Source organism: Trachinotus anak, unplaced genomic scaffold (assembly GCF_046630095.1).
Source record: "Trachinotus anak isolate AG129_WGS33_773 ecotype Australia unplaced genomic scaffold, CSIRO_AGI_Tana_v1 ptg000032l, whole genome shotgun sequence".
In the NCBI taxonomy this organism is placed as follows: domain Eukaryota; kingdom Metazoa; phylum Chordata; class Actinopteri; order Carangiformes; family Carangidae; genus Trachinotus; species Trachinotus anak.
Window position 1 is genome coordinate 13,992,560 of NW_027273883.1, and position 17,134 is coordinate 14,009,693.

The window sequence follows — 17,134 nt, forward strand, 5'->3', positions numbered from 1 at the left end:
GCAGCATCTGTTTCACCTTTATCCACTCAGCAGTTATTTTAGAATAATCAGTGGATGTTTCACTTTTTGTTACTATAATTCAAAGCTGGGAAAGGCATTTACAGAGAAATGTCTTCTGGTTGTTGAATATCATGGAAAACTTGATGGAGCCAGCTGCATGTTAATAAGATCATCTGATTTGATTTGTAGCCAATAAAGGTGTTATGAGGTTTATAAAATGCTGCACCCACAGTAAAATCCCATTCTGCTCACCTTTAAGTATTTACCAGTTAATTCCTAACAACATATCTGCATAAGGACTCCTCTGATTTATTATATGAAATTACACACAACTTAAAATTGTAAACATCCTGAAAATAAGGCTGTCCTCACACAATTTATCCAGTTTACCCAGTTCCACTGTGTTTATCCCAATTACGAGAAGAATTCACCAACTTTGTTAGAGATAAATAAACACATACAGGCTATCTCTGAGATAAGGAGTGATTCACACAGACACTGTAGGCATAGATAAATAATTATATTATAAGCAAAGAGTCTAAATAAATCAAATATTGGAAAAAAAGTGGCTTTGTCAGTGTGGCCATGCCAACAGCAACAACCACAGCAAGGTCAGAGACAGGGGGGAGAGTGGACGTCAGGGCAGGGGAGTGGATGTTTGTGAATGTCTTTGTGTGTGAAAGTGGGGTGGAAGGGAATATTTAGGAATCAGCCTCACTAACCGGATAAACAAGAGTAAGACTGACTCATTATACAAATAACATTTTTTAAAGTGGAGATTAAGTAAGATGAAGTAAAAAGGATTTAGCTGCACCGATCTGGCTAAAGTCATCAAAATCATCTCAATAACCTCAGAAGAGGTTGAACCTTTGCCCTGCTCTGTATGTTACTCTTTTGTTTCCATACAGTTGCTATAAGTGTGAACATGTGTGGTGATGTTACAGATGTGTTCAGGGTGTTTCCTAGTCACCCTAGTGCTGGCTGGGAGAGCCTCCAACTCCTAAAAAGCGATACATGGGTATAGAAAATGAATAGATTATACAGGAAAATAGAATCCTTCGGTAAAATACATTTTGCAGCTTGCACCAGACTAAAATCTAACATAAATATTTACTTCATCACAACACTGTGTCATTTTGTCTGACAGTTTCTGCGCCAGCTCCGAATCATCATCATTGCTCTCTCCGTCTTCACGTACTTGCATCATCCTCATCATTATCATCATCATCACTATTATGATGAACTTCAACAGTACTGAGTCCTGGGTTTTTATCAATACTTCATTCCCCATCCTGCCTGTAATAGCTAGTCCCACTAACAGGAGTGGCATGGAAGCATATCTTCAAAGGCTGGCTCATTTAGATGAAGGGCTCTACAGTGACTTCTACGGCCTCTGGATCGCGCTGATGGTCATTAACTCTCTCATATTTCTGGTAGGAACATTTTACAGAGTTGTTTTTGATGTTGTAGATACTCGTGCTCTTTCCCCATCCATGTTGACTATGCAAACTCTAATTTTCCTCTCCGTTACTTCACGCCTCTCTCGTTTTTCCAGGTGGGCATGGTGCTCAACACGGTTGCACTTTACGTTTTCTGTTTCCGCACCAAGCAGAAGACCACCTCAGTGATCTACACCATCAACCTGGCAGTGACAGACCTCCTGGTGAATCTCTCTCTGCCGACTCGCATCCTGCTGTACTACAGTGGAGGAGCATGTCTCACCTGCTCCTACCTGCACATCTTCAGCTACTTTGTCAACATGTACTGCAGCATCTTGTTTCTGACCTGCATATGTGTTGACCGTTACCTTGCCATTGTGCAGGTGTGTTTTCTGTAGTTTGGTAACTGTCCCTTTACAACATACTGGATACCTGCTTATTCTGTTCTGAAACACGGAAGGGATGTAAAACTTATTCTCTTATGTCCTTGCAGGTTGAAGCTTCCCGTCGGTGGAGGAACTCCAGTGTGGCCAAATGTGTGTGTGTCTCCGTGTGGCTGTTTGCCATTGTGGTCACCTACTCCTTCCTCTCCTCTGCTTTCCAGCATACCGGCTGCTGCCTTTCAAAGCTCCTCTTTCTTACCATCACTGAGTTTTTTCTACCCCTCATCATCATTGTGGTCTTCACTTTGAGGATTATGTGGGCCCTTGCTGACCGCCGTCTGATGCAGCAGAGCAGGTATAAACACTGTTACACTCGCAGAAAATACAGAATGCAGACTACCATGGCATTTCAGATATTTGTGCCTTGTTTGCTTGTTTTAGGTGCTGAATACAGCTGATGGGATGTCAGCAGTGATGGTTTTTACTGTGTTTTCTTAGGGAGAGGAGAAGGAGGGCTGTCCAGCTGCTGACCACAGTGCTGATCATCTTCACTGTGTGCTTTACACCCTTCCACGTTAGACAGGTGAGGGAGTGACAGGCATGACATATTAACAAATATTTTGTAATGGCTGTGGTGATGCAATGAGTGTGTTGTTTTTTTGTGTTGTAGGTGGTAGTGTACTTCTACCCTGAGATGCCTCATCATGTGATTGTCTACCACTTAACCGTCACTCTCAGCAGTTTGAATAGCTGTATGGATCCTGTCGTCTACTGCTTTGTTACAAATAATTTCCAGGTAAGACTTGAGTGTCTTCTTTACTTCCTTTCTCATCTTTCTTCATTCCATTCATACCAACATCCTTCCTCTCTACCACCTGTCCATTTATCCATCCATCCTTGCCTGCAGCCGTCCATCACTATTATTCACTTATCGATTCACTGAATGATTTCTGCCTTTTTCTCTCCCAGGCCACTATGAGACATCTTTTCCGTCGTGCAGAGCCCGAGCAGACCAGCGGAGACATCATCAGCATGCAACACAGCTCCAAGGCCTCAGGAGCAACGCCAAACGCCATCACTAATAATGTGATCATGATGACCAAGATGCATACAGTGTAAATCCCCTTTCACATGGGGTGAGGAGAACTGAACGTTACAGAGATGCCACAGTTGTCTGGGGAGGTGTGGCTGATATGTCTGGACTCTGCAGTATACTGACCACTGATTACAGCATCAGTGTGTAATGGCACAGTGCTGAGAGCTCAGCATCGGCGGCTACTGCCATCCACAATAATTTAATAATGAGCAAAAACCTACTCGTACAAAGTAGGATACCGCAACAAAGCTAGTTCAGCAGCCTAAAAACTTTTACTAACTACTTGAATGAATTACATGACTGACAAGAGACAAATTTAGTCCGCACCCTTACATTGTCATCCTGCCAATAAAACACTCTCATTACTTTTCAGCTGACACTCCCAAATTCAATACAGCTTCCGCATTCCAATATTACATGTTTTCAAGTGTACTTGCACAATCAAATACACTAAGTCAATTCATTTTTAAGAACTAAAAAAATCATATCTGCAGTGCAGCTGATAGATGTAGTTTCCATTTTGGTAACATAACAGAGATAGTCTAAACATCTGCAGCACTACTTAAAGGTTTTTTTCATACCGTATGTAATCTCCAAATAAATCCTTTGGTTAAAAGCAAGTGAAATTGGTATTGCAAAAGGAGTAATGTAACCTCTGTTATGCAAAAAAAAAAAAAAAAAAAAAATAGAAATGGCCGAGACAGAGGTGCTAGCATTAACAAAAGAAGAATTTGATGGCCACCCTAATACCTGCCTGGGAGGACATATATTGGTAAACAGCTTCTTAAAGTAATAGCTAGTTAAGTGCGGAAATTAAAAAATGTACAATTGTAACATAATGTAAATCAGACCACACTCGTGTATTTCTCTTACTGGAGGATAGTGATATGATATTTTTGCTTGGGTTTCATGTTGACCACAAAAAAGTATTTGGGAATGATGACCACTTTTGTGCAGCAGAGGGCAACATTGCACTCTCATTTAAAGACCATTACAGGACGAGACCAGAGACAATTTTATCAGTTAGATGGAAACTGCTTGTTTGACTGGGAGGACCTACATTGTGATTGATTGTGAATGTTTGCAATGGGTTGTTGGGCTGTAATCACATTGTTTCATGAAAGTAAAGTCCGATATTATATGCTGTTAAATGAACACTTTGTAATTTTGGCCTAGTCAACAATCAGCAGAACCTCTCCTTTCAGAAAAAAAGTCACATTAAATGTAGATTTGAAAAAGTAGGGTGGAATTTGATCTGGTTATTTTCCTTGTCTGATGTTGATGGGATCAGGTTCTGGTGAATTAAGAAGGTAAAATTGTAAGAGTTGCTCTGTCTGGTTCTTCAAATGTAAAATAAGTCTCATTAGTCTTTAGATTTCACGTCAGAGGAATGATGTTTATAAAACAAACAAAGCACAAACCACACACAAAACACCCAAGTTAAATGTTTCATCATAGCAAATTTGAAATATTTTACCTCCCTTCAAATGATTGATTTACTGTTTGTACATTATTATTACTTGTATTAGTTTTATTTCATTGTTATCGGTATTATTAATGAGTAATACCTATACCATAAGTAAACTATTTTTCTGTAATTCCCTTTTGATATACAGTCCATGGTAATTCCTCATCCTCCGTGGGGGAGTAGCTTGCTCACGTCACTGGCGTTTCTCTTTTGACCACGCCCCGCTTTGTTACTGTGGAAACCAACGAGACTGATGAGTGTAGTAAACCAGATGGTCACTCAGTTAGCTGGCAAAGGTTAGCCAGATTGCTAATTCAAATAGGGAGTTTTGCCTCAGCGTTATCACAAATATTCAAAACACGGAAGTGGCTGTACTTCACCTTAAAGAGAGAAAAATCTCAGGTATGTTACATCTTTCTTTATCCATTTTGGGTGGTTCCCTGTGTCGCAACTTGTTAATGTTAGCTGCCAAATTTATTAGCCAACCTAGCTCGCTGAAGGAACGTTAGCGCCTGCAAGTCAAATCTCAGTGAGAAGTTAATATGTCAAGAGTCAGGTTTTTTCAGCCGAACGAAAAAACACGTATAAATCTATCTATCACCGTGTGCACCATCCTCACATGCTAAAACTGGCTGATACTGTGTGGTTATTAACTGTATAGACTATAGAACAGGTTGTCATGTAGTTCAGGTAAGTCACCGTTAGAAAGAGTTGTCTCTGAGCTAAACATGTCTCAACTGGTTCAGTGAGCCCCCTCAGACACACACCTAACGACATTCCTGTGAGAAACACTAATTTTCAACTCGACTTCGAGGAGGTTAAAAACTCCTATATAGTTGTTACTGTCCACAGGAACAGGTTACTCTGTCACTCCGTGAAAACATAACGACAAGGAAATGTTCAGGACTGTCTCACATGTGTGGTTTTAAGGCTCAGTTCATTTTGTTTAAACATTAACCCATTCGTGACCGGGCCTTTATTTGGGATACCAGTCCTTTGTTTACCTCAGAAAAGACAGACATAACGTGACAGAATAAAGATGAGAAAGAAATGAGGCTTTCATTTGTTACATGGTATGTATTCATTCCAGCGGCAGTTTAGGAGATGAGATCTACCTGTTTTACTGTTAACAATTATGCAACAGCTATAGTGTTGCAATAAGGGTTGATTTCTTAATGTGGCTTTGTTCATGCCTCTTGATGTCTTTATAGTCTGCCAGTTATATAGGTCAAGGTTTATGGTTTTGGGTGATGTCACTGAGTTAAACACAGTCAAGAAATGCACAAATGAAAAGCTTAATAGTAATTTGAGGTATAAAGGTGTGGCAAAACTGCTTGATCCTTCTTTCCTTTATTCTGTCATATGATGAGTTTATACTCTCAATAAAATGTTAGTTATGTATAACAGGATGTGTTTTATACTGTGTAAACTTGTTGTGAATGTACTTCATCAATGCAGGACAGCATTTTTCTAAAGCCAAGGGATTTTTTGTTTCCCTTCATGGGACCCAACTGCACTGAAATATTTTTACACATGGGAACCTTTTAGTATTTGGCCCCTGACCCCATATTTAGAAAAAAATAAATATTAAAAAATGCACTTTTTTTGACTTATCTTATCATTAGCTGTAAAGTATGGACACCACTTCAGAAAATACCTGAAGACTTGGCATATTAAAATCAATGAATTGTACCCCCTGTTTTATAGCTTTAGCCTATCGTCTAACTGGTGTCTGTTTTTCTGCAGGTTGCTGTGTGACTCTGTGAGTTTCCACATGTTTTGACCCTGACTTGTCCAGAAGAACACTTAGATGCACGTGCACAGACTTCTGCTGACCTGCACTCTAATCTTACACAATCCAAAATACTGCATGCATGCAACTTAGAACACAAACTGACTAACAACAGGTAATGCAGTTGCAGACCTATCCTACTTACCACAAACACAGCTACTGGAACCCATAATACATATATCGCAACCCAACCCTCTCCTCCCACCTCTCCTGATCCTTCTTGCTCCTCCCCTCTGCATACCTCTGGAGCTGTGCAGATCACTGCTCTTCCTGAATTTTGAATTTGTGCAAGCCGCAGTGAGGAATACTACTGCTCTCCCGTTAAGATACTGAGTCATGCACACTGGTCAAATGATGGCCAAAGGATAAGATGTATGGAACATATTTTTACCTCATCATTTTTTTGGACCGATTAATCTAATTATAACAATGATCTTTGCCTCTTCCTCAATTATTTTCAGTTATTTGCTTTTAAACCCAGAATGTGCTGACCAGCAGAGATGCTCGCTGATTATTCTTTCTGGAAATCTTTGGCCCCTCTTAAACAGTAAGTGATCAAGATAAAAATGATGGCCATTAGATGTTCTATTAGTATATTATAACATGGTACAGTGTGCTTACATATAAAGGAAAATAGCAATAAGTGGTATACATTGATACATAGCAACCATCAAGAAAAATAAATGGTTCCTCTGAAGTCAAACAATGCTGAAAAGGGAGAAGAAGCAGAGGAGAGGGAGGCTTCTGGCCTTCTGGAGAGGAGAAAACTTAAGGAAGAAGTAGAGGAGAGTGAGAGTGAGAAGGAGATGGAAGAGGAGGGCAGAGGTGTACGGATCCCTCTGCATCGCTGGGTAATGCATGGGGCAGTGATGTTTGGACGTGAGTTCTGCTACGCCATGGAAACAGCCCTGGTGACACCAGTGTTGCTACAGATAGGTAAGGAGATGCAAGACGCACAAAGACAAACACACCCTTTCTCTTCTCTCGGTCAAGCAAAGGTTTTACCAATATTATAGGTATCTAAATTCAGCAATATTCAGCACTGGAACTTCCACTTTTCAAGTGTTACTCTCGCTTACTTTTTCAACTGTGATAAGTATGGGACACAGACATTAACAAAACCTGTATTAAAAGAACTTGTACATGACAGATGGGTGAGTGACAACAACATGTGTTATTATTATTAGACCCTTCCCACTTAAGTAAAAGTGTAAGTGATATGGTAATAGTTCTATCATTATAGCCATATGATGTTTCAAAGATAGTGTTTACAGTAACTGTAATGTGTAGCACGTTTCGTTACCCTGTCAGGTACCTTAGTTATGCAGCGTATTTGTGGCAGTGTTCCTCTGGTTAGTGTCAGGAAACTGGAAGAACAACACTAACAGTTTGTCCAGATGAGCATCTTGTTCTTGGTGCATTTTCTTGATATAAAAATGTTTGGGTTTGATTTGTGATGAATCCTGTCACAGCTATCCAAAAAGAGATGCCCATCTATCTAATTTCCAGCTGCAACAGTTGTTGGGTAACAGCAACAGCAATGAATTTGACCATCATTGATCATCCTGGCTGCACCACTGTGTCATGTAACCTGTGTGCCCAGCAGCAGCCAACAGGAGCTATGCAGTTAGATGTAAGGTTTGCCACCATAGCAGAAATGGAACAAAGGCATTTTTCCCCTAGCTAGGTATTACAAGAATGTCTAACACAGCACATTTCCGTCTCACTGTTTTCCCCCCTTTTCACAATTTTGTAAGAAAGAAAATGTTTTAAAAACTTTCAACCATATCGCGTTCAGGGTGTTTTTGTCCAGTTTTCCTTGGTACTATAAAAAAGTAATCTATATGGTGAATGTATACAGTCAGTTAAAATTGCAGTTTAATTTATTCTTTATGGTATGTATGTATGTAAAATGAGTTGTTGTGTTGTTTTTGAGTGCCTAGAGTCCAAGGCCAGACCCTCGGAGAGAAAAGACCGTTGTAAATTAATTGCCATATAATGTGGGTGATAGGCGACAATTGACTATTTTGGCATAGGATGTTTGGTCTTAAGTAGTGTACTTGGGGTAACATAACCTGCCACACTTGGTGTTTGGAATATATCTTTTCCAGGAGGTGCCCTTTAAAGAGGGAGAGGTGCACACAGGTAGACCAACGAGACATGTCAGGCAAAAGAGTAGTAGACTCTGTACTCTGCATCTCTGTTACCTCACTGTGTCCATTCAGTGATGCAAGAGTGTGTGACAACACCACCTTCAGAAACATTAACGTGTTAAGCTTGGATGAAGTACTACAAGTTTAACAAGTTTAAGTTAAAACATTAGCTCTGTGTCTTTACAGGGTTGACTTTGCTTTTCATTGTCAACACTGTAAAATCTATATTAATCTACAGTTTGCTGAATTTCCTAGAACACTTCAAGCATGACAATACATTTATTAATACAGTCTCTCTTGGATTGTCTTTGAGCACAGTCGATGTATCAGGTGGACTGTTATTAGCACTTTTAGGGCAGTACATCCATACATTGTTAGACATAAACATGGATCAGTTGAAATGGAACCTATTATGACTGTCTCAAAGCTACATAGGACCAGAGGTTTGTGTTTATGTTTTATTTAGTGCAGATTTTCATTGCATGATGCATCACCAATGATGCAATTATACTACTCCTCATCTTCCTAGCAATACCCAGGAAACCCATGAAGTAATTCTTGATTTTGTAATGTCTGCTTGAATAACCAACAGTTTAGCTTAAGTCATACACAGTAAACGCCAAAGAAGGGTTTGCATTGATCATTTTGACACAAACAGTGGAAATGGAACAGTGGTGTCCTGTTTTGATTCTCCAGTCTGAACAGTGATCTTAAGTGTGACTGCATTGTCAGCCGCTGCAAAGTGCTGTAACATAGCAACACTAAACTCAAGCAGGATGTATGTTCAGCTTCTTGCAACACAAACCTAACTAATGAGTGTGTCATAGTTTTGCTTAAAGGTGCCCTGTGGAATATTCTTTAAAATAATAAAAGAGTTATGTTCACATACTGCGTTACTCACCGAAACACATTGTGTGAAACCTATAGGTCTAATAAAATTGTTGAATTTATTGCTTCTTCTTTTAATATTTGCATAGCCAAACCTGCATTATTTGCATGCGTGTTTACAATCTAGTAGTCTTCTTTCAATGTCAGAACTGTGTTATCATGTCACCCACGTGCATGTGCACGTGCTTGTGCATGTCTGTCATTGTCCATATGCATGAAACCAACATAATGGAGACCCACTCATAGAAAACTGCCTCATTGTGCTGCTTGAGGTCAAAAACTCCTCAGAGTACCTTTCAGTCTTCCTGTAGGCCTGTTGACAAAAAAAAAGAGTGTGTAGCGTTGGGAAAGAGAGACAAGGCAAGATATTTTTCCTACTGCAATACAGTCATCTGCTGTTTTGTTGACTTAAGGGAGAGGGAAGGCAGGAGCAGAGCAAGGCAGCATGGGTAACAAGTTGTTCCCGTGAGAATCAGTATGCTCACCCAGCCAGCTGCCTGGATTCAAATGCACCAGATTTTTACATTGAAACTAAATATGTCTTTATATGGGGTGGAAAATCAGGAGATTTTCATGTAGCACAGACTGTTTTTTTTTTTTTTTTTTTTTTTGTACGTACTTACGCATACATTTTACATAGTGGAACAATATAAACTATCAAACCACATTGGTGTTAAACTGGCTATAAGGATGAGTGTTTCCTCATTTCATTTCACAGCATGATAAAGCCTGTGCCTGCCTTATAACAGGGCTAACTGGAGGTGATTTCACCACTTTCCTGGCTGGTTGGTGCATATTTCTGTCTGTGTTGTAACAGGCCACCTCATTATCTGAAATGTTCCTGCCACCCTCAAAGCCAGTGTAGAGGAAGCTGTTTAAGAGCACTAGTGGTTCTTCAGTTATGCAGTGGTATGCAAGTGCTGTCATGTGCTACGCTTTTATAAACAAAGGAACACAGGAAAACTTTCACCTTTTGTGCAGACAAAAAAAAAAACTTCCTGCAAGACAAATGAATGAATAGGTTGATGTGATCTGTACCAAGATGGCAGTAATTCAATACAAAGGACATTAGGTTCATGATAAAAACACTAAGTAAAACAAATTAAAATAAATGAAAAGGTTTACTGATTTCAACAAAATTAACACAAAAGGCAGACTATATTAGATGCAGCAAAGAATGTTTTATGCTTTAGCTTGGGCAATACTAGCAAGAATTATGTCTATAATATTATGAAACACAGAATGGGTCGATCCCCTGCTTGAGAAAAAAAGTATATTTTAAGTCTATTCTTGGCTTTAGTCTGATTCTACTTTCTTAATCTGAATACAGCTGACAGCTCTGTTCTTGATTGTTTCCAGGTCTTCCTGAGCAATATTACAGTTTAACCTGGTTCCTCAGTCCCATCCTTGGTCTCCTCTTCACCCCTGTGATTGGCTCAGCCAGTGACCGGTGTACTCTGCGATGGGGACGGAGAAGACCATTCATCCTGGCTCTGTGTGTGGGTGTGCTGCTGGGAGTGGCACTGTTTTTAAATGGATCATTAATAGGTGTGTAGACAGTTTCAAAGAAGATCTCAACTTATGAAATTAAAATAGTTATGTTTAAAACCATCTGTGCATATGTTGTGGTGTTCTTTCAGGCCTTTCCATTGGTGATAGCCCAGGCAGCCAGCCAATTGGAATCGTCCTTACTGTACTAGGTGTGGTAGTGTTGGACTTCTGTGCTGATGCTTCTGAGGGACCAATCAGAGCTTACCTACTGGATGTTGCTGACACTGAGGAGCAAGATATGGCCTTGAATATTCATGCCTTCTCTGCTGGTAAGACATGCATGTATGAATACTCACACAGACTTGCACAGACCGTCCACGTGGACCTGTATAGAAATAAGCTGTTCAGAAAAACATCTAAGGAGTGCACACATGTACATCCTCAAAACTAACAACTTATTTAATAATGTGAGCTTTAAAAATTTTTTGAACATGTAGACAATATATTCTCAGGGATCTGTCTGTTACTGTATTCGTCCTTGTTTTTTGACACAATAATTATCTCTCTGTCTCTGTCCATCCCTGTTGCTTTAGGGCTTGGTGGAGCAGTGGGCTACATGTTAGGTGGTCTAGACTGGACTGGCACAGCTCTGGGCCAAGCATTTAAATCCCAGGAACAAGTCCTTTTCCTGTTTGCGGGCATCATCTTCATTATCTCTGTCACACTGCACATGTTCAGTATCCCTGAGCGACCTTTCACTCGATTCAACCAGCTTAAAGTTACAGGAAGTGGGGAGTCTACCAGCCAGTTGTCTCTCAGGCCCGTAGGCCACATGCCACCTTTACTTGATGTGATTGCAGAGGAAGATCCCTCTGCTCAAGCCCCATCCCGAGAGGATGACGAATCAGATTCTGATGAAGGGGAGATGGATTTCCTTGCTGTTGAGCGAGTGCGGAGTAAGAGTGATTCAGTCTTAGCCATGCCAGACGCTACCATCGAGTTGGATTCGGACCTCAACCCAGATGCACAACTTTTCTTGCCAGAAGTGCATCACTTTCTACCAGAGACACAGGGAGAGCTAGAAGATGCTTTCAAGCCATCAGACCAATGTATTGGGTCTTCATCTCCACTTGGTGGACCACCTGCCCTTACTGATGTGATGGTCTTAGAGCCTAAAAATCCAGTTTTGCACAAGCATAAGGATCCAACAAACTCTTCTCATTCTCCCCCTCACATCAGTTCTGGCTCAGAGGACTCACACATGAGACAGGTGAAATCAGCTGCTGAAGTTGCAGAGACTGTGAAACAAATTATTGCCAGCGCAAAAACAAATGCCAAGTGTCAATATCAACAACTTATTTGATATGTGATTATTTTTCCTGTTTTTCAATAGGCAATATATGGAACTCTGTACAGTCTTTCAGATATGTGATTTCATGTGGTCTCTGGGCATCTCTCCAATCCCAACAGGTCAAGGCTGCCAATGGTATCAATGCCTGCTTGTCCTCTTCTGATCACTCCAGTGCAATGAAAAGCCATACTTCCACTAAGCTTGGGAGCCGGCCCTCCAACCCCTCTGTTTCATCACAGCCATACCGACACACCTTCTACAGACAAGTACATTTGCATTTATCATTTTTTGAATTACTTTATGTAATCATCATAGATATTTGCTTGACACCACAGTTCAATTTTGCAATGTGAAAGAGCTGACGCCCTTCTTTTTTTCCCACCAGCCTTCTTTTACTTTCTCTTATTATGGACGAGTAGGATCACAGCGCTATCGACTGCGACGGGCAGGACCTTCGAGCCCTCGGCGAATCACCACCTCTCGCAGTCTGAATGATCTGAGTGACCTCCAGCAGCGTGCAGACAGGCGAGAGCTGCAGCTTTCAGCTAGCAGTCTGTCATCTGAGGGCTCAAGCAGTGAGGGAGGACCAGACAAGGGTACAACTGTTCGACTGCTGTGGTTGTCCATGTTGAAGGTGAAGTAAATTGGAAACTCATGTTATTTTTTCTCCTGTTACCGTTGCACTGCATCACATTTAGTAAGTTAGGTGTCTGCTGTTGCAGATTAACAAACCAAACTTTTTTGTGGAACTCCTCTATTTTTACCTGCTCATTTTGATCCCTGTTTTTTTGTCCTCTGCAGATGCCGAGGCAACTGTGGAGACTGTGCATATGTCACCTCCTAACGTGGTTCTCCATTATAGCTGAAGCTGTGTTTTACACTGACTTCATGGGGCAAGTCATTTTTGAGGGGAACCCCACGGTACACACTCTCACACACACACACACACACTCACACATACACATACACATACACATACACATACACATACACACACACAAACACACACACACAAACACACACACGTACCCTTATGCCCTCATTGTTGGTACTAACTGACATCATTTGGTATTTTTATACCGTGCAGTAAAGGAATACAGAACATAAACACAGCACAGTACAAAGTAGTCATTTGTGCAATATAAACACTGTTATGTCAGTTATCCAGTCTTTTTGTCAAGTTAACATTGCTACAATAACATTGCTTATTATTCCACTTTTTTCAGGCACCAGCCAATTCCACAGAGCTACAAAATTATCACAGGGGAGTACAGATGGGCTGCTGGGGACTGGTGGTCTACGCTGCTACTGCTGCAGTCTGCTCTGGTAAAACACAAACACTGCTTCCATTTTTAGATCTGGATTCAACTAACTACATACAAGACAACTGGCGAGTGAACAATTAAACTTCCTTTACCTTTTATGACCCTCTTTCCAAACATGTTATTTCTCTCCACACAGCCATCCTTCAGAAGTACCTGGATAATTTTGATCTGAGCATTAAGGTCATCTACATCATGGGAACTCTAGGATTCTCAGTAGGTCAGTTAATGCATAAGAATAAACAGCTGTCTGCAGTAGAGTGTAGCAGCAACAGCAGTATTTCGTACTAAAGCTTTTATGCCTCCTTGTCTTAGGAACCGCAGTCATGGCGATCTTCCCTAATGTTTATGTTGCCATGGTGATGATCAGTAGCATGGGCATAATCTCCTTGAGTATCTCCTACTGTCCCTATGCATTACTCGGGCAGTACCATGAAATCAAAGAAGTATGTACTCTCACAAAAACTACACACAAATGATGACACACAAATAAATGTGTGAAACTTTTAAGTAGCTGAGTTCAGCCAATTTTAAGCAAATTACAGCAGTTGAAGTTGATGTGATATTGTTGTGATTGCTCTGTTTTGTCTGCTGGGACATTCATGATGTAGCTGTTACACATTACTAGCCTTTTTTGTTTTCACAAAAAAAAACTAATGCCTTGAGACTCAGCCCCAAATCATTTAGGGGAGGGTCATCTTATTTAACATCAAAAGCATATACTCCTAGCTAAGTGAAAGCCAAAAACATTTCATCTAAAAACCTATATACTGATCATCTAGAGAGAGAATGTTTGCAGCTGAAATTACAATCTCTCCTCTTGTTTTCCTTTCCTCAGTACATTCACCACAGTCCAGCAAACACTCGGAGAGGTTTTGGTATTGACTGTGCCATCTTATCCTGCCAGGTGAGCATTCACACTCTCTAGACCCAAATTAAAGTTTCCTGTTTGCTCTAAATTTGAACTGATGCAGCAGTAATATCCAGGTTACATTTAGTAATTTGAACCAGCAACACCCAAACATGGGGTGGTTCTTGGTCTTCTTTGAACAAATCCACTGACAGCATGATTTAGGCTGTGGGCTATAACAACATGGACATAATGAGAATTGGTGAATGCCATGACAGTTTGTGTCACAGCCCTTTTCTCCATTTCCAGGTTTATATCAGCCAGATTTTGGTTGCATCGGCCCTGGGAGCTGTGGTCGACGCAGTTGGCAGCGTGCGTGTCATTCCTGTAGTGGCATCTGGAGGCTCCTTCCTTGGCTTCCTTACTGCCTGTTTCCTCGTCATTTATCCTGATTTGGAACCCAGCAGCTCAGAGCAGGACCAGGACTTGGTGGATGCGTCTGGAGATTCAGACCAGAATGGAGAAAGGACCAGTGACCAGAGACTGGCTCTGCTGAATGTCACAGACAAAGACAGTTTAGAGATGACAGAGAATGACTCTGTTGCATAACCATGAACACTGAAATAATGGTTAAGGTTTATCCTCATGTACTACTGTGAGGATTATACCAAATGCATCTGGTTTACCTATTTGAAGATCTGTGCTTTTCTGAATGAGGGAAGATAACAAAAGAGGGGAAATATGGCAGAAAGTTGACACCCCATTTACAGAAGCCTGGGTAGGATGGATTTGGCTAGATGTCTTCTTGTAAAGGACTGACAAGAAAAAACTTGCTCAGTTTTGGGCTGCTTTGCTTGTCCTGTTGCTACCTCATCCCTAATATGGGGTTTCTGCAGGTCCTTAAGAAGTCTACCTTAAGGCCTTAAAATGTCTTAAATGTGATTTTGACAGATCTCAAAAATTGATTGGACTGGGACTGCCAGTGTGGAGGTCAAATTGGTCTCAGTTTGCATTTGTAATGGTCTTAAAAAGTCTCAAATTGAACTTGTATAAACCTGTAGAAACCCTGTATTAAATACCAATAAATCTTTAGATTGATAGAAGTAAGCCATTAAAACAAAGAGAGCCACATGACAGTGATTTAGACAGACTGTTGAGTCCAACTTAGTGCAAACTACTGAAGCAAACATAAGCCTGTATTGCAAAAACATAAATGGGAAGCACACAGAGCACTTTCTGTCTCACTTCTGGACAGCACTGTCACACTGATGCTCCAGAATGTGTGACATTTTACTTTACGGAAGCTGCTCTATAATTGCTTATTGGACAATCTTGATGCTGGTAAAATGTTACTTTGTGAACCTCTGCGTTACTTGTAGACTGAATACAGATGTAAATATTAGTTCCAATCTGTTCTGGAGATACTTTGAGGCAACATTGTTATTTTATGCTACAAAGTTTCCAAACTACATGTTAAACCTGCTACATTTGTTGTATACATACACAGAACAGTTTGTTTAATTTCATACATTTTTTAATACACATTTATGATGTTGGAACCGGTTAACATAGCAAGCTAGTGTGCAGTTCAAAGGGCTCTTTTATGATCACCTATACAGAAACACCAAAAAACGGAATGCCATATTCTTTTTTCATGCCATGATGCACGTGCAACATACTATCATACTGTAGTTAAGAGACTAAGCCCGCAACTGAGGCAAATTTTTTGGCACTGTAGTCGATAGATGACAGATTTTTCACTGCCATTACTGTGAACATACACTGTAAGTGGTAGTTTATCATGGCCTCTCATATTTGGGGTTTCAGTGTGATTGTATTGCAGGGTGCCATTTGTTTCACTTTCTATTGAATCAATTTTATTGGTTTATTGGAAAGGTACATTCCAAATACAGTTGAAATAGGAAAATAGTTAATGATGAGTTAATGATGAGCTTATGTTCATCATGGAACATTTGTCATATACAGTCTTTAAAAATAATTGGATAGAAATACTCTATCATTGTAAAAGGGATTGGACTTTCTAAGGCTTTGTATTGGAAACCTTGCTTTACAAATTAGGTTACTGTGCCTTTCTGGTCATTTTACAGCTGTAAACCTCTGCCTTGCTGTACTGAAAGGATAAATAAGAAGATAAATAGCTCCGATACTACCACGTGTCATAGTCTCTACGACACTAACACATAATTCAGTGTCACAGACCTAGTGTAAAAAGCTATAGGCTTATGTACAGTCTTAGTCTAGTCTCTATTCTCTGAAGACTCATCTTCAATAGAACCGTATCTCTGCTGAATATGAGAGTTAGTGTAAATGCCCAAAGCAGCATTAAGCTCACTGATGAGAGCATTATTCATTTAATTTTGGAGTTTTAATGTCACATGGTCTGAGAGACCTATAATGCTGCATCTCAACTGGTAGAGAGGACCACTTCTATGCAAGACCATTGACTGATCTATGCAAACTTGTCTTTGTCTCAGCTGGGGTGTTATGACCAAATAGTTGAAGTAGATGTTATTATAATTACACCTTTTAGAGACTTCTTTACTCTGTTTATCAGTATTTGGGCAATGCTGACAGTATTTGTTTGGACCTTGTATCCTGCCAACTGCTTTGCCAGTCATGACAGGAAAGTGTCTTTTATGCTGTGTTTGCTGTCATTAAGGATTGTGGATCTCAAGATTTGTACAACCCTAACCCTACAAAGGGAGCATCCTCATATTGTGGATTTTTGCATAAGATATCAAAGGGGAAGGGCAGAGACAATTAATAGAAAATAATTATTAACAATAATAATAAAAATAATAATAATTTAATTTCTTCTTGTAAATAATACAGAAACTCTGCGAGTGTGTCTGACATGCAAGGTGTGCTTGTGTTCTTAGG

At 40.2% G+C, this 17,134-nt stretch overlaps 2 protein-coding genes across 2 annotated transcripts; both read left to right on the forward strand.

Moving 5' to 3' along the window:
* The first annotated feature begins 585 nt into the window (after positions 1-585).
* Positions 586-3,570, forward strand: gpr20 (G protein-coupled receptor 20). The gene is made up of 7 exons (XM_071469084.1): positions 586-611; positions 1,148-1,433; positions 1,556-1,822; positions 1,933-2,177; positions 2,321-2,405; positions 2,493-2,618; positions 2,792-3,570. The coding sequence occupies exons 1-7, from the start codon at positions 586-588 to the stop codon at positions 2,939-2,941; spliced, it is 1,185 nt and encodes a 394-aa protein (XP_071325185.1). The 3' UTR covers positions 2,942-3,570.
* A 3,147-nt stretch (positions 3,571-6,717) lies between these two features.
* slc45a4b (solute carrier family 45 member 4b) lies at positions 6,718-14,990 on the forward strand. The gene is made up of 12 exons (XM_071468171.1): positions 6,718-7,114; positions 10,579-10,767; positions 10,860-11,039; positions 11,304-11,980; positions 12,181-12,327; positions 12,447-12,695; positions 12,863-12,982; positions 13,288-13,387; positions 13,523-13,603; positions 13,699-13,829; positions 14,222-14,290; positions 14,543-14,990. The coding sequence occupies exons 1-12, from the start codon at positions 6,862-6,864 to the stop codon at positions 14,840-14,842; spliced, it is 2,496 nt and encodes an 831-aa protein (XP_071324272.1). The 5' UTR covers positions 6,718-6,861; the 3' UTR covers positions 14,843-14,990.
* Positions 14,991-17,134: the final 2,144 nt, after the last annotated feature.

Excerpts from the sequence above, each read along its gene's own strand:
- slc45a4b (XM_071468171.1), top strand. The coding sequence starts at position 6,862 with ATGGTTCCTCTGAAGTCAAACAATGCTGAAAAGGGAGAAGAAGCAGAG. Across the intron at positions 12,328-12,446 it reads GACACACCTTCTACAGACAA|CCTTCTTTTACTTTCTCTTA; the intron begins GTACATTTGCAT and ends TTTTCCCACCAG. Across the intron at positions 12,696-12,862 it reads TGTGGTTGTCCATGTTGAAG|ATGCCGAGGCAACTGTGGAG; the intron begins GTGAAGTAAATT and ends TGTCCTCTGCAG.
- gpr20 (XM_071469084.1), top strand. The coding sequence starts at position 586 with ATGCCAACAGCAACAACCACAGCAAG. Across the intron at positions 1,434-1,555 it reads TTAACTCTCTCATATTTCTG|GTGGGCATGGTGCTCAACAC; the intron begins GTAGGAACATTT and ends TCGTTTTTCCAG. Across the intron at positions 2,619-2,791 it reads TTGTTACAAATAATTTCCAG|GCCACTATGAGACATCTTTT; the intron begins GTAAGACTTGAG and ends TTTCTCTCCCAG.